Source organism: Neophocaena asiaeorientalis, unplaced genomic scaffold (assembly GCF_003031525.2).
Source record: "Neophocaena asiaeorientalis asiaeorientalis breed wild unplaced genomic scaffold, Neophocaena_asiaeorientalis_V1.1 scaffold256, whole genome shotgun sequence".
Classification (NCBI taxonomy): domain Eukaryota; kingdom Metazoa; phylum Chordata; class Mammalia; order Artiodactyla; family Phocoenidae; genus Neophocaena; species Neophocaena asiaeorientalis.
The window spans coordinates 1,369,283-1,395,498 of NW_020185324.1; the positions used below are offsets into that span (position 1 = coordinate 1,369,283).

Here is a 26,216-nt window from a genome sequence, read left to right on the forward strand (position 1 = left end):
TGGAAGCAACCTAAGTGCCCATCGACAGATGAATGGATAAAGAAGATCTGGCACATATATACAATGGAATATTGCTCAGCCATAAAAAGAAACGAAATTGAGTTATTTGTAGTGAGGTGGATGGACCTAGAAACTGTCATACAGAGTGAAGTCAGAAAGAGAAAAACAAATACCGTATGCTAACACATATATATGGAATCTAAAAAAAAAAAAAAAAGGTCATGAAAAACCTAGGGGAAGGATGGGAATAAAGATGCAGACCTACTAGAGAATGGACTTGAGGACACGGGGAAGGGGAAGGGGAAGCTGGGACAAAGTGAGAGAGTGGCATGGACATATATCCACTACCAAATAGAAAACAGATAGCTAGTGGGAAGCAGCCACATAGCATAGGGAGATCAGCTTGGCGCTTTGTGTCCACCTAGAGGGGTGGGATAGGGAGGGTGGGAGGGAGATACAAGAGGGAGGAAATATGGGGATGTATGTATATGTATAGCTGATTCACTTTGTTAAACAGCAGAAACTAACACACCATTGTAAAGCAATTATACTCCAATAAAGATGTTAAAAAAAAGAATAATTTAAATAAAAGATCTAAAACAGGCTTATTCAAATGTAAAAGAAAAAAAAAATCTTGTGCTTTCAAATTCTATTAGCTGGCTTGACCCAACAACTTTGTGAGTGGCCATTAAGTGATGGGCATAAGACCGAGTTGTAATCAGTTCAATTTGCTGGTGTTCCCATTGGTCCAAAATCAGCCAGTAATGCACATTGACAAGAGTACGGGTTCTGGTAAATGTTTTTACACAGAAGTCATATATTCTGTTTTTTTCTATAATACATAATGGTATTGATTTGTTTCCACTAACTGTCTAACTACAGATTCTATAGGCAAAATGCCATATCACAATGGGTTTTCCTAAAATGACTGAAAATATGTGCTCATTTAAATTGTATAGTTTATAAAACTGCTCTTAAAGTGCATGAAGGGGAAGCATGGCCATGTGTAAGGATGAGATGCTTGGTTTCCTGTGCTGCAGCAGCAGAGTATTTATAATGATATATTGAGAGGTAGAAGGTCCATCAAGACCCTCCTTTCCTTACTTTGCCTTAAGAGAAGCTGTCTCTGAGTCACAGCCCATAGAGTCTCGGTCCTTCAATTGTCAACCTGCCTGAGGGAAGCAAGAGATCTCTTCCAGACTGTCACCTTTGCCAGCTTTTCATTGCTTATTTCAGGGTTGGTTTGTTTAAGGGAAGATTTTTCTTGGAAACTCTTCCAGCTTTCTCTTTCTTTCTCCTCCACTTCCTCCTCTCCCACTCTGGGGCAAACTCCTTGGCTGTTATGCAGGGACTACATACTTAGATTCTAAGTAATTTGATGCCTTCATCTAGGGAACTGGTTTGAGAACTTCCCAGGGGGACCTTTAATTAGAAACCACAAAAGAACACTTGTGGCGTTGAAGTCATCCAGTCCTATTCCATTAGTTTTGTGTGGCCCCATGTAGGGTCAACTCCTTTCATTTAGTTTCTCAGACACAGTGGGATTTTTGTGAAATTATATCGTGTTACACTGAAGACATACCTCCAGATTATTTTTAACACAGGCTTGCCATGGTCTTAGAGATTTGACAGGGGTGGGAGTTGGAGTAAGCATCCTCATTTCAGACAGCTGTTAGACTAGAATCACTAAAGGGAACAGTAATGGATGAAAATTTACTGGGCCTCCCGGTAATGCAGACCTTGCCATCTGTTGCCCTGTCCCATTCGTTTTTATTCGATTGATTGCCTTAATCTGGGGAGAAAGGATATTTTTGTGTCTGTCAACCTCAACTCCATTCACCTTAAACACCTCTTTTCTCTTCTCATTTTTCTTCCCAGCTGTCAGCCAAGCTCAACAACCTTCCAATGCTCATTTCCATGCGGCTAGAGTTCCTGAGAATTCTCTGCAGCCACGAACATTACCTCAATCTGAACCTCTTCTTTATGAATACTGATACTGCTCCAGCGTCTCCTTGTCCCTCCGTATCTTCCCAGGTAATCGGCTAACCGGAAAAATTGTTTAAGCTATTTCATTGAAATAGCTTAGTTTAGTCATTTATTCCTGTAGAGATTGGTCTTCTTAATTAGAAGAAAAATTGAGCTATTCAAGCCAGATCAATTGATCCAGATACACACAAGTATGCCCATAGTTGTGCCTTCTAACTAATCATTTACAAGCTACGTGATTGCTTTCTTCCTAGGTCCAAGGATCCCTGCTGAGGTCAAGTAGAGCAAAAGGAATCCATATGCACTACGAAAAATGTGTAATTCATAGAAAAGTCACAGATCTTCCTTTTGTCTGAAAGTCATCTTTCCACTCTAGCTTGACAGTCTCCTTTGCTCACTTCCCTTTTCCTAAACCTCAACACCATAAAATTTAAGAAATGACATAAAATTTAAGAAATCAATTTATATTGATTCCCAAATGATCTAGTAGTGGTTTTTAACATGGATATTATATCTTTGAACGATCCTAGAACTTTCTGCTGATTCTGCTTTAGAATGGAATTCGGCACGAGATGATTCCTCCTTGAATCATATTCCAGATAATTTAGCTCTTGAAACACTAAAAAGATCTCATTGTAAACTAATCAAATGTTCCGTTTTATAGAGAACGTATTTCCAACAAGTCTTTTTCTTCATCAGCCCAGAAGAGTAACAGTTATATTAAAATTTAGAGATGAGGCTTTGACTGACATGGCCAATCTTTTTTTGTAGAACAATGTTTTGCAGGTTGAGTTTGGTGGGCCCCAGATTCTACAGGATGTTAAGAAGTATTATGCAAATACAGAATTCCAAAGACAAATCCATTTTGAAAACGCTGTGTTAACAGGTTTCTTTGCAGTAGGACATCCAAGTGTCTCTAACTTGTTCATATAAATTATAAATGCCTGTGGGGTAGGAGAGGAAATGGGAGGCTGTGTATGATAAGCAGTGATTCCCAATATGACTGGACTCTGGAAATCTTTTTTTTTCCTCCATGGATGATTCGGGGGACTAGTGTCCTCTAGAAAAACTTTAAAGAAATGCTGTTTAATAGTCACATTCCATTTATAGGGAACAAATCAGTAGCTCAGAGCAGCAGACAAGATTTCTTCTTCTTAGGTTTTCTTTCTGATGCATATTCCTTGAATACTAGCCCAAAGGAGAAGGCTTGTCTTAATAATTTTTTAAAACTCTTAGCTATTCATGCCAAATGACATGATCCAGATGTGCACTGCATGACCATCTTCCTGTGAACTGGGAAAGAGCTCACTGACAAGCAGCTGTTCCAGACGTGCCAGCTCTGCCCTGGGTCCTCTCCCATATTCCCCTTCTGACTGCCCCAGCCTCACCAGACTGGAAAGGCTTTCCAGAGACATTTTGGATTCTCCTAGTGACATATAAAGTATGCCCCCAAGATAAGAACACAGGAATTGCCCAGGACTGGTCAATCTGACACTTCCCTGCCTGACGCTGCTTCTGGTTTCCAGGCCAGCAAAATTCAGAGAATGTATGTAAGCCATCTTCAGAAGTGTAACAGGAGCCTTAAATAAAGGGGGCAGTTTGTTACAGAGGAATCACCTGCTCACAACCATAGCAGTGGATAGAGTCCCCATTTCCCTGTCCAGATGTGATCCTAGGATTTCAATCCTCTTTGCTGGGAACGCAGAGTGAACACTCTAAGTCTCAGTTTCTTCATCTGTCACATGGGGACACAAGTGGTACCTGCTTCACTGCATCGTGCCTACAGAGCCTGGCCATAGCATGTGCTCAATAAACACTAGCCATCATGATTTTAATTCCAGTTCTTGTCACTCATAGAACTGCTCCTTGCATTTCTGTAGAACTCCAGCTCCTGCTCCAGTTTCCAGGACCAGAAGATTGCCAGCATGTTTGATCTGACACCAGAGTACCGCCAGCAGCACTTCCTCGCTGGGCTTCTCTTTACCGAGTTGGCCGCTGCCCTGGATGCAGAAGGGGAAGGGTATGTTTCAGACATTTATAATGGAACACAAAGAAAAAAAAAAGCTGCTCCTTATTGAAGTTTGCAGTTCAGCCTCTCTTGCTACGCGAAAATCTCCGCCACTCACCAGTTCCAAAGAGTAGAAGCAGACACGTTTAGAGAAAATGCTGCTATAGGAATGTGGAAAGGCATGGGGTAGGGAGAGAAACCATAAAATAGCTCTTTTCAACCTCCTATTCTTTGAGAGGAAGTTTCCAATTCTACCAGGTTTCCCAGGGATGCTGATTCGTAAGCTCCTTAGAAGCAGGAGCACTGTTTTTAGTGCATGCCTTGGGTGATGTGTGCACACAGAGGCAGCAGCCAGGTGCCGTTTGCATCAGTGCTAACAAAGGAAGTGGCCACTGATGAGAAGGTAGTTGCCCCGTGTCCAGATTAGGTTTCTTGCAAAAAGACCTTCCCAGTCTAAGAGAGATGCCACAGGTCCAGGGCTTACACGTTCTTTCACTGCTTATAAACCTGATCGCCTATAGGCACGTGGCAAAATCTGGACTTGAAGTCAATGAACTGACACTTCTGTTCTTTCCTTCTTTTCCTCTGCTCCATAAGCCCAAAGGATCAGACCTGACTGGACAGAAGCAGACAATGCCTTCCACAATACTACACGTTCCATTCAGCAATTACTGAATGCCTACCATGGGGCAGACATAGTTGAGTGTTGGAATATATCAGAGATATTTCAATGCACAAAACAGACAAAATCCCTTGCCCCCAGAGAGCTCACCATTCAGGGGGTCAAATCCAAGAAGGCTTAGGATTGGAAAATAATTTAGGTTCAGCCCTTTTGGTGTTCACATGAGGCCCACAGAACTGAAGGAACTTGCCAAAAGTTACATAGCACAGCCAAGTCTAGAGCCATGGTCTTGAGAGTCCCTCCTCAGGGCCCACCCTCCTATACCACATCATCTCCCTGCCTGGGAACCTACTCCTACAATGCCTACGTTCTTCCTTCCTCTGCTAATAGAGGACACTGGAATAGAGTACGCTGACTAATGGCAGCATGGCTGTATGTTATAGATTCTTGTCTGATTGGAAACTCTCAAGTTCTCTCGAAGTGCTTATAATTTTGTGGCAAAAACAGGACATCCTTGTATGAAACAATTGCAGGAGCACAAGATTGTGTAACTTCAATAACAAATGTGTCCTAAGCGCTTTGCCCATACTGATATTGCCTAAGTGAATGTAGGTCTCTGTCGCCCAGCAGGTCATTGTGGGGAGTCTGATGTTCTTAGCTCTGAATTCTGCCTCCTTCCAGAAATTCAGGTGTCAAGTGTATCCTTAGAGAGCTTCATTTTCCAAGGTTTCAATTTCATCGTCTTCTCTCAACCCTAACGAAACTCCTCTCAGTTTTCTCAATAGAACTTTCTACTCTGTAGCTAATATAAATTTCCACAGCAACACAAAGTGCCCTGACAAATATGCTGAAAGGCGCTGAGAAGGCTTATGCACAGAGAAAACTGCCTTCACACACACACACACACACGCACACGCGCACACGCGCGCACACGCGCACACACACACGCGCACACACGCGCACGCGCGCGCACACGCACGCGCACACACGCGCGCGCACACACACACGCACACACGCGCACACACGCACACGCACACACGCACATGCTTTGTCTTAATTGTCCTTTAATAGCATGGATTTACGTGATTTCTAAAAGTGCTCTTTAGTATTTACATAAACGGTACTTTCTATTTTCCATTTCTCTTCTAGTGAAATGTCTAAGGAAAAAGCCTTTACATCTGTTTTGATTCCTCCTAAAATTGTTGCTGTTATTTTAAATACTAGCAGCAGAGTAGAGTATGTTCAGAAGCCATGATGTGATTATGTTCAGTCAGGTAGGTACATTCTTCATACGTGTACACACACACAAATACACACAAGGTACCTTTTCTACCCCCCCAGAGGAAACTAATTAAGAGTGCCACTCCTTTGGCAACACAGTAATCCCTGATCGCGGTGTTGTCAGTTACTCTCCTGGAGAGTCATTAAAAATACCATCACGGACTTTACCATGTGGGTGAAAATCTCAGAAACATCTTATCCTTTGACAATATTTCCTTTTGATCAGTACTTCCTTTTGCTGCCAATGTAATTAGTAGACTCACCAACACCTGCCCATATGAGGCGCAAGGCCAGTGGGACACATCTCAGTACCTGAACTCCTGAAAAGGAGCCACAGGTCTAGTTTCTAAAGGATCTCTCTGGAACCCCCCTTACCTGGTGGCATCCACAAACATCCACATATCATTAAATCCGTAGTGGTTTTCAAGAATGTGGAAATTATCTAGCATCTTTGTGTTATGCTACCAAATGCTTAAAGAATTAATTCCAATCCTTCACACACTCTTCCAAAAAATTAGAAGAGGAGAGAACACGTCCCAGCTCATCCTATAAAACCAGCATTACCCTGATGGCAAAAGCAGACAAAGACATCAGGAGAGAACTGCAGACAAATATGAATATTGATATAAATATCCTCAAAAAAATACTGGCAGACTGTACCCAACAACATACAAAAAGGATTGTACACCATGGCTAGGTAGGATTTATCCCAGGAATGCAAGATTGGTTTAGCATCTGAAAATCAATTGATGCAATACATTATATGAGGAGAATAAAGGATAAAACCCACTCAGTCATCTCAATAGGTGAATAAATACTGAGTGAAGTAAGTCAGACAGAGAAAGAGAAATATCATATGATATCGCTTATATGCAAAATCTAAAAAGAAATGATACAAATGAACTTATTTACAAAACAGAAACAGACTCCCTGACTTAGAGAACCAACTTGTGGTTACTAGGGGGGAAGGGTGGGGGGAAGGGATAGCTGTGGAGTTTGGGATTGACATGTACACACTGCTATATTTAAAATGGATAACCAACAAGGACCTATTATAGAGCACAGGGAACTCTGCTCAATATTATGTAATAACCTAAATGGGAAGAGAATTTGAAAAAGAATAGATACATGTGTAAGTATAACTGAATCACTTTGCTGTACACCTGAAACTATCACAACATTGTTAATCAACTATACTCCAATATAAAATTAAAAGTTTATAAAAAAGGATTTGACAAAATCCATTAACTCTTCCTGAAAAAAGACACTTCACACACCCTTTAGAAATATATGAGAATTTCCCCAACCTGATAAAGGCATCTGTGAAAAACCCACAGCTAACATCATAACTTATTGGTGAAAAACTGAATACTTCCCTTCTAAGGTCAGGAGCAAGACAAGAATGTCCACTCATCTTCTATTCAACATTGTACTGGAAGTTCTACTCAGAGAAGTTAGACAAAAAAATGAAATAAAAGGCATCCATATCAGAAAGGAAGAAGTAAAGCTATCTCTATTCACAGATGACATGATTTGTTTATAGAAAATCCTAAAGAACCCACTAAAAGAACTATTAAAGGTAATAAGCGACTCACGGACTTAGAGAATGAACTTATGGTTACTGGGGGGGAAGGGTGGGAGGGAGGGATAGACTGAGAGTTTGGGATTGACATGTACATACTGCTATATTTAAAATAACCAACAAGAACCTACTGTTAAAGAAAAAAGTGTAATAAGTGAGTTCAGCAGGGTTGCAGGGTATAAGATCAATATACAAAAACTAACTGCATTTCTCTACTCCTGAAATGAACAGTATGAAATTAAAAGAAAAATTGCACTTAAAGTAGCATCAAAAGAGTAAAATTCTTAGGAATAAATTTAACAAAAGAAGTACAAGACTTGTACACTGAAAACTACAAAACATTAGAAAGAAATAGATCTAAATAAATTGAGAGGCATGACGTATTCATGGATCAGAAAATTTAATATTGTTAAGATGGCAATACTCCCTAAATTGATCTACAGATTCAGTGCAATTCCTCTCAACATTCCAGCTGGCCCTTACAGAAATTGACAGGCTGATACTAAAATTCATGTGGAAATTCGAGGGACTCCAATATAGCCAAAACAATCTTGCAAAAGAAGAACAAAATTGGAGGACTCACACGTCCCAATTTCAAAACTTACTACAAAGCAAAAGTAGTCAAGATTGTGGTTCTGACATAAAGATAGATCTATGTAAATTAATGAAATTGAATTGAGTCTATAAATGAATCCTTACATTTATAGTCAACTGATTTTTCAACAAGAGTGCGAAGAAAATCAATGGCGAAAAAATTGTGTTTTCAACAAATGGTGCTGGGAAAACTGGATATCCACATCCAAAAGAATGAAGTTGGACCCCTATCTCACACCATATACAAAAGTTAACTCAAAATGGATGAAAGACCTAATTATAAGTGTTAAAACTATAAAACTCTTAGATGAAATCTTAAGGGTAATCTTCATGAAATTTAATTAGGCAGTAGTTTCTTAGATCTGACATAAAAAATACACCCAGCAAAAGAGATAAGTTAGACTTCATTAAAATGGAAACTTCTATGCTTTATAGGACATTAAGAAAGTGAAAAGACACCAAATAGAATGGGAGAAAATATTTGCAAATCGTAGATCTAATAAGGGATTTGTATCTAAAATATATTTTTAAAATCTTACAACTCAATAATAAAAGAACAAATAACTCAGTTTTTTTTTTTTTTTTTTTTTTTATAACTCAGTTTTTTAAAGGGCAAAGGATCAGAATAGACATTTCTCCAACGAAGCTGTGACCAATAAGTATGTGAAAAGGTTTTCAACGTAATTAGCCATCAGGGAAATGTATATCAAAACTAGTTAAATACCCCTTCTGTCTTAGTTCCTTTTGGCTGCTATAACAAAAATATTATAGAATATTTTTAGAATAGGTGGCTTATAAACCACAGAAATTTATTTCTCACAGTTCTGGAGGCTGGGAAGTTCAAGATCAAGGAGCTGGCAGATACAGTGTCTTGTGAGGACCCACGCCCTAGTTCACAGATGGCCATCTTCTTGCTGTGTCACCCCCATGGCAGAAGGGGGCAAGGGAGCTCTCTGGGGTCTCTTTTTTAAAGGCACTAATCTCATTCATGAGGGCTCTGCTGTCATGACCTAAAGCCCTCCCAAAGGCCCCACCTCCAAACACCATCACATTAGGGCTTAGGTTTCAACATATGAATTTGGGAGGCAGGTCACAAACATTCAGTTCCTAGCACCTTCATACCCACTAGGATGGCTGTAATACAAAAGATAGATAATAACAAGTGTTGGCAAAGAGAAAATAGAACCTTCCTATACTGCTAGTGGGAATGTAAAGTGATGTAGCCACTGTTGAAAACAGTTTGGTGGTTCCTCTAAAGGTTAAATATAGAGTTACCAGATGATCCAGTAATTCCACCCTCAGGTAGATACCCAAGAGAAATAAAAAACCTATAACCACACAAAAACTTATACACAAATATTCATAGCAGCATTCATAATTCATAATAGCCCCAAAATAGAAACAACCCAAATGTCCATCAATTGATGAATGCATAAATAAAATGTGATCTGACTATGCGATGGAATATTATTCAACAATAAAAAGGAATGAAGTACTGATCCTACAACATGGTGAGCTTTAAAGATCATGCTAACAGCAGAGCCAGGACTAGAACACAGGCAGTTTGTCTCTGGATTCTGTATGCCTCTACCCTGCTTTGCTTGGTTTTCACGTCGTCACCCCATTGTTTAGGAGCATTCTGGTCAACCTCGCTTCACTCTAACCTTTGGCTTTTTGTGTGGTGCCAATAGGATCAGCAAAGTGCAAAGGAAAGCTGTCAGTGCCATCCACAGCCTGCTCAGTTCTCACGACCTGGACCCGCGTTGTGTCAAACCAGAGGTGAAGGTCAAAGTTGCTGCCCTCTACCTGCCTTTGGTTGGTATCATTTTGGATGCTTTGCCTCAGCTCTGTGACTTTACAGGTAACAATGCCTTCTGTTTCCTTCTTTAGATTGTTGAGAGCTCTTGCCAAATGCCCCACTAAAATGAGGTTTCTGTTACTAGCTCCAGTGTTGACATGCTTGTGTGAGCAATTCCCAACACCGGTGCTCTCCAGAATTTTTTAACATAGGCCCCAATAAGTGTATTTTTTTTTTAAGGCACATAGACCTGTATATGTTTTTCATTTAGAAATTGTTTGTTTATTCATTCACTCATTGGTCTGCTGGTATATGATGAACATTATAGACCATACACCACAAAGGATAAGATAATAACAGAATTGTTTCTTTTGGAGATCCGTGATCTAATGCCTCGAAATAAAGTTGTTCCTTTTTTTTTTTCTTGTATGAGCTTTTAAGGAAAGAAGCAGACTCAAATGAGTCTAAACAAATGCCTTGAAATAAAGTTTTTCCTTTTTTTTTTTTTATGAGCTTTTAAGGAAAGAAGCAGACTCAAATGAGTCTAAACACTTGTACCACGCCAAAAAAAAAAAAAAAGACATTGTATCTGACACTCTTAGGAGATTCTGCCACGACAGAGGAATTTTGCCTTTGGCACTAAGAGGCTCATTCTAAGGTTGAAAGTCAGTATTTCCCACTTGGCCACAAGAAGAAAGGATAGATTGTCTGAAAGGCCTTTGTGTACCTCCTGGGTTTATTTGCATGTTACTGTGTGGATTAGGGAATGTAGACAAACAAAACTACCCTCTCCCAAAAAAGAGCATCTTACCTGAGACCTTAGAAAGACAAGCCAATCTGCCCACCCTCCCCACAACACACACTCACACACACACAATTCTGGCCACTTCAGAGTGGTTCTTGCTTTTTCCTCAGCAAAGGGAAGTTCTTAAAAATTACCTTGCTTGTTCTCTCAACTGAAGAAGGATCCCAAGGAATGCTTATTGAGCCCAGCATCCTCGGAAGCAATCATGCTCGGAATCTTAGAACCATCCATGTTTTCTTGCTTCTTGCAAATGCAAAGTGTCCTATGTGACTAAATTATTTCTAAAATCCTTGTGGTGACAATTCTTTAGCTCATAGAATGAGGAAGAAATGGGCAGGGAAATTACAGAAGCAAGCTTGGCACAAGAGATGAGCCGGCTGCAGGGTGAGGTGCGTGGAACTTCCTGTAGCAGTGCCTGACTGGAGGGCAAACAGAGAACAGAGTTGTCTTCAAGATTTAAAGATGCAATTCAGAGCATGGCAGGTGACTTGCAGACCATTTCTAGGATTTTGCCTGGACCTTTCAAGAAAGTTTCACTTGAAGACCTGTGATTTGTTTGTTCCCAAAGCAGGGAATCACATTAGCATGCATGATCCTAAGCTTCCTTGTTGATTAGAATTTTCCAAATCAGTGACTTGGGATCAAAACTTTTCAGCACTTGGTCTTTGAGCCTTTTAAGTCTCAATGGTTTCTTTACGTGAGCACTGAACTTTATAGTCATGATGTAGCTGACAAGTGGGAAAACAGTATAAGTATTCTATTATTAGAGGTAATATAGTGCATCTGTTACATATGAAATCTTTCGATTGATAAACTAATAAGAATACAGTATATTTTTTTAAAAAGATACAACTGAATTCAACTTCCAGCCTATTTATTACTATATATGACCTTTGGAAAGTTCCTCAGCCTTTTAATGCCTTCCCTTCCGTTCCTCGGTTGTAAAAATGTGATAACAATGCCTGTATCTTAGGGTTGTGATAAAGATGAAATGAGAGAACTTCTATAAAAGCATTTTGGCAGCAAACGTTTCTATCCTCTCCTCTCCTTGTCTTGTAACCATGACCCTATGCACATTTAGGGGAAATGAGAACGTATGCTCACGTTAATCCTGATAAAGTTATCAGGTCTTGAATAATTGCCACATCTCTTCATTTCACCATTGGTTTAAAAACTCAACTGACTTAAAAACAACAGTGAATTATTATTTTTAAAAATTGAGTTCTGTTTTTATAAGTTTGGCAGGTGAAAATACTGTTGACACTGGTTTTTATGAAAAATTGAAAGTCAAAATACTGTAATGTTGACAGGTCTAATAAAATTACAGGTTTTTAATGGATCAGTCATACGTGTCTTAACACACTTTTCTCAAAACTGCTTAAACAAATATTAATACTTTCTGTGTGTATGATTCATAATGGTCTTAAAACGAGCCTTTTAAATGGTGGGTCCTTATTTTGTTTGCATACATCTAGACCTATGTATAAATATAGATACATCTATATTACATGGATACAATAAATTAACATTTATTTCAAACATTCAAATTTTAATAAATTATTGCTGAATTTGTGATAATAGCTTGTTATTCTATAAGGTACTGTTTAATGCTGTAATTATAGGTTCCTTTCTATTTGGTCATTATTTGAAATATACGAATGAAGTAAAAATATCATATTATAGAAAAGTGTTATGAAAGCTTTGAAATTTTTTTTCAGTTTGAAAAATTAATTTCTAGCCTAATCTTGTGCTGGACATGTTCTCTCTTTTATTAGACTGCCTGCTTTTTCCTATAGATGCTAAACAGGAATAAATAGATGATAAATAGATGCTATTTTCCTGTAGCAGATAAATAATGCTAAATTTCAGGTTTAAAATTACTGTGCTGACCTTAGTAACTAAGTATCAGTCACACATGGGGCAGTGGGTAGGGAACATAGGGTAATACCATCTTTGGCTTGATGGCAAGAAAGATTTTTTTTTAAGACTTTATTTTTTAGAGCAGTTTTGGGTTTATAGCAAAATTGAGAGGAAGGTACAGAGGTTTCCCATACACCCCCTGCCTGCACACATGCACAGCCTCCCCATTATCAGCATCCCCCACCAGAGGGGTGCCTTTGTTACAATAGATAAACCTACATTGAGACATCATAATCACCCAAAATTCATAATTTACATTAGCTTTCACTCTTGGTGTTGTACATTCTAAGGGTTTGGACAAATGTATAATGATATGTATCCAGCATTGTAGTATCATACAAATTAGTTTCTCTGCCCTAAAATTCTTCTGTGCTCTGCCTATTCATCCCTCCCTTCCCCCAGCCCCTGGCAACCACTGAACTTTTTACTGTCTCTATAGTCTTGCCTTTTCCAGAATGTCGTGTAGTTGGAATCACACAGTATGTAGCCTTTTCAGATGGGCTTCTTTCACTTATTAATATGCGTTTAAGTTTCCTCCTCGCCTTTTCATGGCTTAATAGCTCATTTCTTTTTAGCACATTGTCTGGATGTGCCACAGTTTATTCAGCCACTTACCTACTGAAGGACATCCTGGTTGCTTCCAAGTTGTGGCAATTATGAATAAAGCTGCTAAAAGCATCCATGTGCAGATTTTTGTGTGGACATAAGTTTTCAAGTCCTTTGGGTAAATACCAAGGAACATGATTGCTGGATCATATGGTAAGACCAATAGTATTTTAATTGCAGCTGCAGATGCCCGCAGTGGAAAAAATCGTACCAATGGCTCAGATGAAGAGCAAGAAGGGACCAGTGCAATTAACCAGAATGTGGCACTAGCCATAGCTGGGAATTTTACTTTGAAGACAAGTGGAACAATGCTGTCTTCCCTGGTATGTTGGTGCACAATTTCTCCCGTTTATTTTTCATTTTGTGTCTTTTCCCATCCTTGAATGGGCTTGTTCCTAAATCCACCCACCAGAACCCAGCATAGAGCAGGCAGTGAGATTTCTGCCTCATTGCTTGACGCTAGAAGGAGTCATTGTGAGGCTAGCAGTTGCAAAGGGAAATGGCACAGTTGAGGCGGCACTCAGTCAGGCAGCGTTCTGACAACAGCAAGAGACTCACAGATCAAATTCAGGCAGTTTCAATGGTGCCAAGTTCAAGGCTCAGAAAACCAAGAAAGGTGAACTTGGAAAACCTGAGATATTGCAAAGCAGATCAAACCTAGGCTCCCTCAGGTGGGAGGCTGACACTGTGTTTATTCTATGCTTATATTATTCATTCTGTGTCTGCCTTAAAAAAAAAAGATTGAAGGAGGCCGGTCACTTGGTAGGGTGTGTCTTAAGCTTCTTCAGCTTTTCTAGGTCCCCAGAGAGCCTAAGCAGAGTTGTTTGGCTCTGTTCTTTTGCACAGACGCTATGGGCTTGAAGAGGGGCTCGTGCAGGAATACAACCTCTGATTCACTTGAGGTGGGATCTACCTCTGTTCCTTGCTGAGCTCTGACAATCCTTTTGTCAAGACAGCGCTGCATCCTCCACCTTAATTTAACTTTGCATTTCAGTGTAGCGTTCCTATCTGCAGAGAACTCAGCTCAGTTCTTTCCCGGGAAGGCAGCCTCTCAACCTAATTCTGCTTTGCTGGGTGACTTTCTTCTCTTCCCTCCAGCACTCCCCCATTCCCCACACACCCCCATGAAAGTTGAAGGACAGGAGGTAAAAAAAGAGAAAAAGAAACACTGGAGAGTTGACATCAGTCATCCTACAGTTGAATAAATATGGTGTGCTTTATGACCTCCTCCACCTTCCTACCTTCTTACCAAAGTTAGCTGCCTGAGGTGGTGTGTGCCTTTTACATTGTTGTCTCCAGCAGAGAAACTCAAAAGCCCAAGAACCTTCACCTCTTACAAGTTATTTCCTATGAAGTTATAATATTGTGTGTATACTCAACACATCTAAAGATTTCACTTCTTCTTGTGGCCAGACTCAGAAAAACTAAAGTTAAAATAATTTCGTAAGCCCTATAATTCCCATCCAGACCTACCATTCCCCTCACATATGAACTAATACCTCACTGCAGCTTCACCACTACATTCCGTTGGATGTTAGCTATGCCACGTGAATCACATATTGTCCTTTGTGTTGATTGGATGAGTGACAGAAAGTGTGCTCAGCACTCCGAAATGAACACTGCAGCCAAAGTATGAAAGCAAACAGCCTGAGCCCCTACACCTCCCCCCCGCCAGGAGAGCATAAATTGTGGTTAAAGTCCCATTACAGAGGCCTCCACTGAATCATGCACTTGATTAATCTGCTGAGCAGTTCACGACCCTTATACTTTGGACTCTGACAAAGAAGCTAAGTCTGGAACAGTTAGGGTATTTCGGGAAACCAGCCAGGGTAGTTCTCGGCTATAAGTCCAACCCTGCAGTCGCCAGCTTGAAGGAGAAATATAATACTTGAAGATCTCACAGCTGGGAAGGCCCTGTGTACCACTGAGATTGGGTTGGGGGAGGGCATGGTCAAGGTCCAGGGCAGACCATCAGACCACACTGCTCCTGCAACAGAGGGTGCCCTGGCTGAAAGCCTGGTTAGAATACTGCCCCGGGCCAGCCCCTTTGCAGAGCCCCCCAGCTCAAAAGACCACGGCCTCCCCGGCTGGAGGAGGGCAGAGCTCCCGGAAACATCCCCGTCTAGGAAAAGTACCATTACTGTGTCTTAGGAAATAGCATCCCTTTCAATGTGTCTGCTGCTCGGCCTCTTGCCCTACTTCGATCTCCCAATCTGCCTGCTTCCAGCCCTACAAGCAGTACAACATGCTGAATGCCGACACGACCCGAAACCTCATGATTTGCTTCCTCTGGATCATGAAAAATGCCGATCAGAGCCTCCTTAGGAAGTGGATTGCTGACCTGCCATCAATACAACTAAACAGGATTTTAGATCTCCTTTTCATCTGTGTCTCATGTTTTGAATACAAGGTATTGCTCAAGTTCTATCCTGTCTTGTCACTGTTCCCCTCTGTTTGGGCAGTGGGGGCACCCTTAACTTTGTCTTATTTCTGTATGAAAGTCCATAGCCTATTTGTATATCCATAACCTATCTAGCTATGATAATTCCACCGGCAAAGGATCTCTTCCTTCTGCAGAGAGAACCTCATTCCCATTACCAGGATTTCAGCCTTCGGGGCATGTCTGTGTAGCACATGTCCAAACTGGCCGATGTCACCATGAAGTGTTCTGTCTTTAGGATTCTCCCCGTGAACACAGATCTAACCAAACTTAATGTCCTTCTGCTGCTGTCCGATCCAGGGAAAACAGAGTTCTGACAAAGTCAGTACCCAAGTTCTGCAGAAGTCGAGGGATGTCAAGGCCAGGCTGGAAGAGGCTTTGCTCCGTGGGGAAGGGGCCAGAGGGGAGATGATGCGGCGCTGCCGGGCTCCAGGTGTGTTGGATCGGCCCTTCCCTGCTATCAGCAGAGCTTTGTACCCTTTGTGGGGAGGAGTGTCCTCCCCACATGATGAGTAGACACCATCACTTTCTGAAGACGTTATGGTAATAGAGACAAGCAGCTTCTGGGATTCTGTGCAAGATGTACTTGATGTTAGCCCCATTCCTCTCAGGGAAAGCTCCTTTCCTGAGATCACAAGAACCCTGGAAATGTCCTCAAATGGCATCTTCTGTTTCAAACTTGGTGGTGGTAAAAGGTCCCGTCCAAGAATGTGAGTCATAGGATGAGATTAAGGGTGTCTCCCTCAAGGCTGACACTTCTCCCCGGGATATTTGAATAGTCTATGTAGATAGTTCTACTGGATAGTTCTGGTTCCAAGATCATCTTCTCAAATCATGCAGGGCACTATTAGAATGGATCCAGTCCTCGCAACGGTCTCAGAGTGTGCCAGTCCTTCAGGGATCTCACCACATTAGGAATGATCTCCAGAAAGCTGAGCTCTTCTCTGTAGGATAGAGTGAAGTGTTCAGGCACCCTCAGTCTTATTCACTGTGCTCAAGAAAAACAGAGTGACAGCTCCTTCTAGCAGTGGGACACCATGGTAGGGAACTTGGAAGGAGACGAGCTTTTTCAGTGGTGGTTGGACACCGTCTTTCAACACAAACACTCTCCTTTTCAATAATTCAGGGAGAACCCCCAATTTCACCGGAACCCTGTGTTCATGAGAAATGTGCTTGCTGACACTCCAGAAGGGCAGGTGTACTTTTAAGCTCTAGCCTGTCACTCAAAGAGCAGGTCAGCCCAGACTTGGTTGTGGGCTTTGTCTCCCACCAGCACCCAGCACGGATTCTAATTAGCCAGAGAAGTGATGCTGAGTCCTCTCAGTTGAGCTTGTTACGGAACTTCTGGTTATCTTGCTACTGCTAATCAAATTCCTGTCGTGCATTTCTTAACTCCTAGGGAATGACCGATTTCCAGGCCTAAATGAAAATTTGAGATGGAGGAAAGAGCAGACACATTGGCGGCAAGCTAATGAGAAGCTAGATAAGTAAGTCACTCAGCAACTTTGTGCTACTTTTACCTAAAGTTCAGAACTATTTTTCCCAGGCTACTTGTATTACTGAAACAACTACATCCTTCCAAGGGTAAGAAAATGAAACATCATTATCTGTGTAAATTCAGTTCATCCAGGGACCCGGGATAATCAAAGGTATAAAGAGTTATGATTTCCAGCCCTTAAATATTTATCACACTGATAAGCATTTAAAGAAAACTAATATTTAGCAATCTCAGCTAGCTTAAGAAAAGCCGCTGATGGGGCAGGACAGGGTACCCAGGACCACATCATTTCAATCCATATTACACTCCAGAAATGTGTACAAAGATGTATATTCAGGGACATTTATGTCAGCATTACATAAAATTGTAAAAAAACTGGAACGTTCTTAATGCTTAAGAATAGGGAAATATGTAATGAAATATTAGGTTGGCATTTAAATGTTTTCAAATCATTTTAATGATATGGGAAATGCTTATGATATAATGTTAAGTGAACAAAGCAGAACAGATACTTGTTTTTAGAGTACAATCTTAAACCTCCAGCTACACATAGTAAATACATTTTTAAAAGACTGGAGGGAAATTTACCAAAACATTAACCATGGTTTTCTTTGGGTGTTGAGAATATGTGTAAATGATGTTTTCCTTTTTATACTTTGCTGTGTGTCCTACAATCGATCTGTATTATGATGTATTATCAGAAAACAATGCTAAAATGAAATGAAAGAAGAAAAATCCTGCTTGGATTGCAATATATGCTATATACCTATTGCTATATGTGCAACAATTTGGACAGATGAGTGCTAAAATGAAATTCAATAGATAGCACATATCAGCTGCTCCTCTTAGCAACAGGTAGCCTAATGAATCCTAGCGTTCACTGGCAAAACATTATACGGCTAAAGACACCCCCCCCACACACACACACACACACTTGACAAGCCATAGGTAGGGTATCCCCATGGTGTATAAAGCACCCATCATAAGGAGGGATGGGAGATGGGGCAGACTTGAGTAGCAGTGTTGTTTTGTAAATAAATATGTTACTATCTTGGTTGTTACCACAAGAATGAATCAATCTGGCTCACTTATGGGACTTCTGGGAGTCAAATTTATTTTAAAACATTAAGGAGGTAAATATTTTTATTGTATGTGTTACTTGCACAGCCCAGTCGTTGGTCTTATGAATAATATCCATTTGGTTTGGGTATTTTATGCTTGTTCTAAGTTCCCTGAACTGATTTATAAGATATTGGTTCTGAGAGTGCATAAGTTCTAGTTCAGGCAATGAAACCCGCCCCCTGCCCCCCCAAAATTAAAGAAATATTGTATGTAGTTAGTTGCCACAGAACTGCTTGGGTGGTTAGGCCATGAGATTAAAAGAAGAGCTTAACAAAGCATGTTTGCCTGGGCTGTGTGAGTGGATGTTTGGGGAAACCTTTCCCTTTTGCGGCAGAAACAACACAATACTGAGACTTTCCATGCAGGGTGCACCAAACCGCTCCAGGTCAAGTCTCAGCCCTGAGCTACAGGATGGACTGCTCATAATCAGAGCTAATGATTCTCCTCTGATCATCTTCAGGGGTGATTTTTTAAAAAGAGAAAACATAGTAAAATTGTAACTGCTAAATTAAGCTATTTGGAAAACTTTTGTAATTACAATAGTGGTGTCTTTCACCTTTTTTCTTTCGGATCACTTTTCAATTATTTTGGCTCTGTTTCTTTTAGAGCAGTCATTTTCAACCTGGGCTGTACATTAAAATCACCTGGGGAGCTTTTACAATCTCCCAGTGCCCAGGTGTACCCCAGGACAGTTAGCTTGGAATCTCCAGCAGCAGAACTCAGAAATCAGTATGTGGTGAAACTCCCTAGGTGTTTCTTGTGTAGTCAAATTTGAGAGCCATCGTTTTAAAAAAATGGCTTTTTAAACATCAAATTAGTAGTGGTGATGGTTGCACAACAAGTATGAATGTACTTAACTGTACACTTAAAAATGGTTAAGGTGGTAAATTTTGTGTTATGTGTATTTTACCACAATTTAAAAATTTGGAAAAACAAATCCAGATTAGGTCACTCTGGATCTGCACTGTCCAGTACAATAGCCAAGGTAGTACTATAAGTGAAAAATACGTGCCAGATTTTGAACGTAGCACAAGTAAAAGAATGTAAAATATCTCATTAGTAAGTTTTATTGTGATTACACATTGACTATTTTTTGATATATTGGGTTAAATAAAATATATTAACATTAATTTCACCTGTTTCTTTTGGCTTTTTCTGGTGTGGCTACTACAAAACAGAAAATGAAACATGTGGCCCCGATTATGTTTCTTTTGGATAGCTTTGCTCTAAATCTAAACCTCCAGTAAATTAATAAAAAGTAGCTTTTAAATTTCACTTATTTTACACAAATATTATCATTTGGAGAATGAGGAAAAAATGTAGAGCAGCTTGGGACCACAGAGCCTATCCTAAGCGTGAAAACATTTTCTTTTAATTAAAAAAAAATTTTTTTAACATCTTTATTGGAGTATAATTGTGTTACAATGGTGTGTTAGTTTCTGCTTTATAACAAAGTGAATCAGCTAAAAAACATTTAAAACGCAGGGAAGGGACTTCCCTGGTGGCCCAGCAGATAAGAATCTGCTTGCCAGTGCAGGGGACACGAGTTCGATCCCTTGTCTGGGAATATCCCATGTGCCGAGGAGCAGCTAAGCCCGTGCACCACAACTACTGAGCCTGCGCTCTAGAGCCTGCGAGCCACAACTACTGAGCCCACACGCCACAACTATTGAAGCCCGCACGCCTAGAGCCCGTGCTCTGCAACAAGAGAAGCCACCACAATGAAAAGCCCGTGCACTGCAATGAAGAGTTGCCCCCGCTCGCCACAACTAGAGAAAGCCCACACAGAGCAGCAAAGACCCAACACAACCAAAAGTAAACATTAAAATTAAATTAAAATAAAATAAAATTATGCAGGGAAATATTTATTCTGAGCCTTTGATGGTATGTAAGCCATAGCAATGCCCCCATCATTGGGTGAAGGGGACTCAAGCCCAGCTAAGTGATTATCCTGGACCAAGAGTTTTGAGCTCATATCAGGATGCCCCAACCCCTATGGCAACATGTTGGCCACTGGGACATCTTGGGAAAGTTAATTCTTCACACTTTCCTTTCCTGGCCACTATATTTAGGAGATACAAAATGTCTCTTTCCATCTTCACTTGGATTTTATGAGAATGGATAAATTAATGCATAAAATGTTCTGATTCTTTAAAAAGGCACCTAATAGAGAAGCAGCACCAGGTAATTTCCCATTCCCTCGTGGGTAATAATCACTGACGTCCAGCAGGATGTTAGATGGCCTGCCCCACAGGAATGCAACCTTGCTTCCCATTGGAAAAGGACAAAAGGCCCATACTTGACTGTGCAACCCCAAGGCAGTCTTTGGAAAGTCAAGACACTGACTCTTCCCTGACCCAGTTCTGAAACATCATCCTTTCCTAATCAAGCAGCATCGCGATTAGCCAAATTCACATCACACCCAGTCTCACCTCCTCTAGCTTGTTGCCGAGGCTTGTTGGCTCAAATCAGGAGATGGTTCTCATGGGTGAAATGCAAGAATGACCCTGAAGCTTTATTTATTTATTTATTTATTTTTTGGCGGTACGCGGACCTCTCACTGTTGTGGCCTCTCCCGTTGCAGAGCACAGGCTCTGGATGCGCAGGTTTACCAGCCATGGCTCACGGGCCCAGCCGCTCCGCGGCATGTGGGATCTTCCCAGACCGGGACACAAACCCGTGTTCCCTGCATCGGCAGGCAGACTCTCAACCACTGCGCCACCAGGGAAGCCCAACCCTGAAGCTTTAAGCACCAATCTGATTGGCTGACCTAATTGCTAGTAATAACCAATAATTGCTTTTTTACCCTTTTTGTTATTTTTTTAATTATCATTATTCATAATGGGGGGATGGGGATGGCCTGGAGACTTTACCTAGAAAGCCTTTTTAACCAGACACCAATTACAGAAGGCACCTATATTCCTTAGTTACCAGTAACCGGCTGCTTTGTTTTCACTTCAAGATTGACTCTTCAGAAGATTTCTTTACACTTGGAATATAGATTACCATCATTGGGAAATGGCCAGATTTGATAGGCACTTTAATTTAACCTCTTTTTGTTTCTTAGAACAAAAGCAGAGTTAGATCAAGAAGCCTTGATCAGTGGCAATCTAGCTACCGAAGCAAATTTAATCATCCTGGATATGCAGGAAAACATTATCCAGGTGAGGACAACAAACAACTGATCTATTCAACATGAATATGTTTACTAGAATTTAATAAGGAATTCTTTATAGAAAATTGTGAAAGAAATAAGATATGAAATGCTTTTTGTTTAAATGAAGTTGGGAAGTTTACCATTTACAATAGTGTCCACCTTACAAATTCCAGAGATACTTACTGAACATCCTTCTGGATTCATTGACTTGAAGCTTGCTTGGAAAGAGTTAGGTGCTTGAAAGACAGACTCTCGTAGTTAAATCTGCCTGCGCATGTGCAAAGTTTATAATGTGGGTGGTGGGCTTATAGTTCAGTATCTAGAATAGGGGTGGTAGGGTTTTTTTTTTTTTGATAGGTCAACTCCATTTGAATTATAGTTGATGTCTGTATGGGAGCTAAGATTATGACCGGGCTAGGTAAAAGGAGTGCTAAGTGTGATTAATGATGTCTGTTTTGGACATAAATTAGTGAAGAAAAATCATTTGTACCATGAATTTGCCATCCCTGCTGTAGAAAAGTGTTATATCAATGTGAATTTTATAGTAATACAATTCACCATACTAATTTCATTTTCTAAGTGAATGCTTCCAGAAATTCTCAAGACATCTAGGTGATAATGGGTTTTTAGTTAACCTGAAAAATGAGTCCTTACATGTTTCCAATGAAAAATCACTCATTAGAGGGCTAGAAGAAGAAATATTGTCGAAACATATTTGAACTCAGTAATCCAACTTTTAAGTTATCTTTTAAAAAGTGATTATTGTACAAAAGTATATGGTACCTTTGATAAATACTTGTTATCAAATACTTGGCATCGGGCTTCCCTGGTGGCTCAGTGGTTGAGAGTCCGCCTGCCGATGCAGGGGACACAGGTTCGTGCCCTGGTCCGGGAGGATCCCACATGCCGCGGAGCGGCTGGGCCCGTGAGCCACGGCCGCTGAGCCTGCACGTCTGGAGCCTGTGCTCCACAACGGGAGAGGCCACAACAGTGAGAGGCCCGTGTACCGCAAAAAAAAAAAAAAAAAAAATACTTGGCATCATGTTGATTATATCTTTATACAATACTGCTTTGAGTGCTATATTCTTAACTCCAGTCCTCAAAATGTATTTACAGTTTTCAAAGGAAGCTGAAACTTATTTATCATTGATCTTGGGGACATTAGTCCTGCTGCAGCTGATAAATAAGCTTCTATTTAGAAACATCACTGCCACAAGCAGCCCCTAGTGTAATGGGAAGCCCACAATTGTGGTTTGAAAGCCCACAAGAAAAGCTGTGCCTTGTATACAAGGAAAGAACATTCCAGAAGCTGTTGCCCAGGATTGGGGGAAGGTGTACCTTATAACTTGGTTTAGCAGCCCAGAATTAGGCATAAATCCCAAATCAATTGGGAGTTTTGGAATAAAGTCATGTGGAAATAGGTCTTCAGCTCGCCTGGTAGTGGACGATATACGGGGTGCTTACCCAAACCCTTAAGATCATAGACGGAGAGAGATGAAACATCAGCATCCCTGTGCTAATTGCCAAGAGCACCCACCTGTGTCTTCCCCCTCAGTTCATGGGCACAGCACAGGGATTCATTGATGCTGTTCTGTTCCCCCAGGCAAGCTCGGCTCTGGACTGTAAAGACAACCTGCTGGGAGGTGTGCTAAGGGTCCTGGTGAATTCTCTGAGCTGTGATCAGAGCACCACCTACCTGACTCACTGCTTTGCGACACTCCGTGCTCTCATTGCCAAGGTAAACATGGGACACTTGCTTTCTTACTCTTAATTAAGAGTTAAGATTCTCATCGATCTAGCTTCACGTTTCTTGCTTCAGGTGCACCAAAACCCACAGACCACTGTGTTAAGTGACACTGCGGTAAAAGTCTTAAGTCTCATTAGGAAGGAAGCAGATACACTGATTCTACAGGACTCACCATAAAGAGGAAAAACAGTGCCTCTCACACTGGAAATGTGGGCCCAACTATAGAAATTTGAAATGGCTACTCACTGAAGACATGAGAGTGGAAATCAGTTGAGCAACTTTGTTTTTCACCCTTTTTCTTTAGTACCTTATCTGAGTGAGACTCAATTCCTATACATGGCTCCCATTTGTAAATCTTACAAAATATCATGTCATAAAATGCAGAAGGTTTAGAAATACATTTCTCATAGCCTGAAGAATATAAATTTTCCTGAGGTAAAACAGTCTATTGCAGATTCCTATCTCCCCCTTTATTGAAAATCTCGGTTGATGCCTTCTATCTGGGATCTTTTACATTTAGAAAGTGGAATCCCAGGACTTTCCCTGGCGGTCCAGTGGTTAAGACTCTGCGCTTCCACCGCAGGGGTGCGTGTTCGATCCCTGGTCGGGGAACTAAGATCTGCAAGCCGTGCAGCGTGGCCATGGAGGGTGGGTGGGAAAGAAAAAGAAAATAAAGTGGAATCCCTCTGCTCTCACCCGTCAGGATCATTTGGTCTTTCTCAGTCACCAGTAATTTCCAGGGAGCCCAGTAAACTCAGGCTAATTCCTTCAGAGTTGGGACTTCAGCAGGGAAGGCAGCCTGGCTAACCGTGCAGCTAATTACACAGCCCTGATCTTAGCTGAGCAGCTCATAATGAGATCTTAAGTCGACTCCGTTGCTTCACTTCATCTTCTGATTCAAGGACCTCATCATCTGTATGGAGCAGCGCATTAATTCTTGTGGGCTTTTTGCTTGTCCAAGCAGCCATTTCCATATTTCAACAGGCATCCAGTCCAGAAAGCGTACGATCCTGCCAAGTGACGTCTTATGGCCCCTGTGTCTCTCCTAGTTCGGCGACTTGCTGTTTGAGGAGGAAGTGGATCAGTGCGCGGACCTGTGTCAGCGAGTGCTGCATCACTGCGGCAGCAGCATGGACGTCGCCCGGAGCCAAGCCTGCGCCACTCTCTACCTCCTCATGAGGTTCAGCTTTGGAGCCACCAGCGTAAGCGCCCAGGGCGACCCAGAATCAGCAGAGAGAGTCAGTGCGAAGCCCTGGGGGAGGAAGAGTGTGTACTATTGCAGTTGACTTCTGCCACGTGGGAAGGAAACAGTTGGGCATGTAGATGGATAGCAGCTTTTGTTTGACTTTGCTTCTAGAAGTAAATTATTAAGATTGATGAATGCAGTGGTTTCCATCTGTGTGTTTCAATAAGAAATGAACAAATATGTGTAGATTCAAGTTTGTCATCTGTGGGAAAAAAGATACAACAGAATTAGGACTTCAGAAGAGTTTGTCCTGTTTCTAAAATCTGATTGGTACCAGAATGACCTGTGGAAGAGAATTTGCAATGATCGCTCTCATCCACACCTGAGTGTTAATTGAAACTTAGCAGCCTTTGGAATTCAGCTTTATTACAGCACCGTCTTAGTTTGTCTAGATTTTAGTATGTTCTTTTGGAATTTACATCTGTAGTCACGTTAATGAGTGTGCTCAGCTGATATGAAAAGATAACTTGGCCCATGCAAGAAAGGCAGGGCCCTCAGAATGTATTAGGTATAACTATTTAAAAGCCTTTAGGACATTCCTCAGAGGCCAGAGGCCCTTGGAATAGCCACAGTTTTCCATGGGCCTAGAAGGAAAGGAGAAACAAAGTTGCTGCCTACCCAGAATTCAGAAATCTCAGAAATCTTGCCCACATAGATCCTGTTCCTCTTTACAGTTTAAATAAAGTTCCAAGAAGAGGAATCTTGACACAAAGGGAGACATCCTGTGACCCAACTCTGTAGGAACCTTCCAGCCTTGCTGCACGGAGCTGGCCAGGTCCTCAATGAAAACTTAAAGGGAACTGAAAGATTTATGTCAGGGCAATAGCCACTTAAACCAGTTAAACAACAGTATGAGTCTTGAGCGAAGTATAACTCATATTTCATTGGGAAAAAAAGGAAATGATTGAGACTCGGTTAAAGAAACACCGGAGAGTTATTGGTATCTGGCTCTACTGCCTTCAACTATCTACTAGCTGAGTGCCTCTTATTTGTTCCATCATTATTTTTTCCCGACTCAGAACTTTGCAAGAGTAAAGATGCAAGTCACCATGTCTCTGGCATCTTTGGTGGGAAAAGCACCAGACTTTAATGAGGAGTACCTGAGAAGATCCTTGAGGACAATTTTGGCCTACGCGGAAGAGGACACAGACATGCAGACCACTCCTTTCCCCATGCAGGTAGACTGAAGAGCATGCCTTGTCTGTGATCAGCCAGCTATAAACTCGTGTGTGTATGTATGTGTGTATATACACACACACACACACATATACGTACTTATACATACATATATATGTGCATGTGTATATGTAGGTAATATATAATTCCATATAATATATTATATAACGTATATAGTTATGGATTATATAATTTTTGTGAAATATATATATTATAATTATGTCATATGGTACAGATAATTATATAACATATTATGATATATATTAGATGGAATCTAAGCTGAGGTCCTAAGCTGCCTCCTACTTGGTATAAAAGGCTCTGATGTTCCAGAGTACAGTTGAGGGCTTTCAGGTTGCAGATAACTGGAACTAGTTCAAATTAATTTAACCAAGAAGGTGTTTGAGAGGGAAGATAATATAACAATTCAGGACTAATTCATGGATCCCAAGGGCCAACTCACATCTGGGCCTCGAAAGTGCCTGGACCTGCAAAGGTGAGGTCAAAGAGGATCCAGTCTAGACTCCTCTCACCTGTGCTCTCTCCTGTCTTAGCGAAGCCTGTCCATGGCTGCCCCTTGGACTTTCAGTGCATCCTAACTTGTTACCATGGACTCCAAAGCTGAGACTGT

The 26,216-nt window shown here is 41.0% G+C and overlaps 1 protein-coding gene across 4 annotated transcripts in view; it reads left to right on the top strand.

The window, feature by feature from the left end:
- Window positions 1-26,216, top strand: part of DOCK8 (dedicator of cytokinesis 8) — a 223,938-nt gene that overhangs the window by 168,449 nt on the left and 29,273 nt on the right. For all 4 annotated transcript variants that reach the window (XM_024734221.1, XM_024734220.1, XM_024734223.1 and 1 more), the window contains 11 exons: window positions 1,879-2,034; window positions 3,867-4,006; window positions 9,765-9,934; window positions 13,383-13,525; window positions 15,430-15,612; window positions 15,943-16,075; window positions 17,042-17,129; window positions 21,330-21,426; window positions 23,023-23,157; window positions 24,216-24,368; window positions 25,432-25,590. In XM_024734221.1, coding sequence (XP_024589989.1) covers window positions 1,879-2,034; window positions 3,867-4,006; window positions 9,765-9,934; window positions 13,383-13,525; window positions 15,430-15,612; window positions 15,943-16,075; window positions 17,042-17,129; window positions 21,330-21,426; window positions 23,023-23,157; window positions 24,216-24,368; window positions 25,432-25,590 — 1,557 coding nt within the window. The remainder of the gene's footprint in view (window positions 1-1,878; window positions 2,035-3,866; window positions 4,007-9,764; window positions 9,935-13,382; window positions 13,526-15,429; window positions 15,613-15,942; window positions 16,076-17,041; window positions 17,130-21,329; window positions 21,427-23,022; window positions 23,158-24,215; window positions 24,369-25,431; window positions 25,591-26,216) is intronic.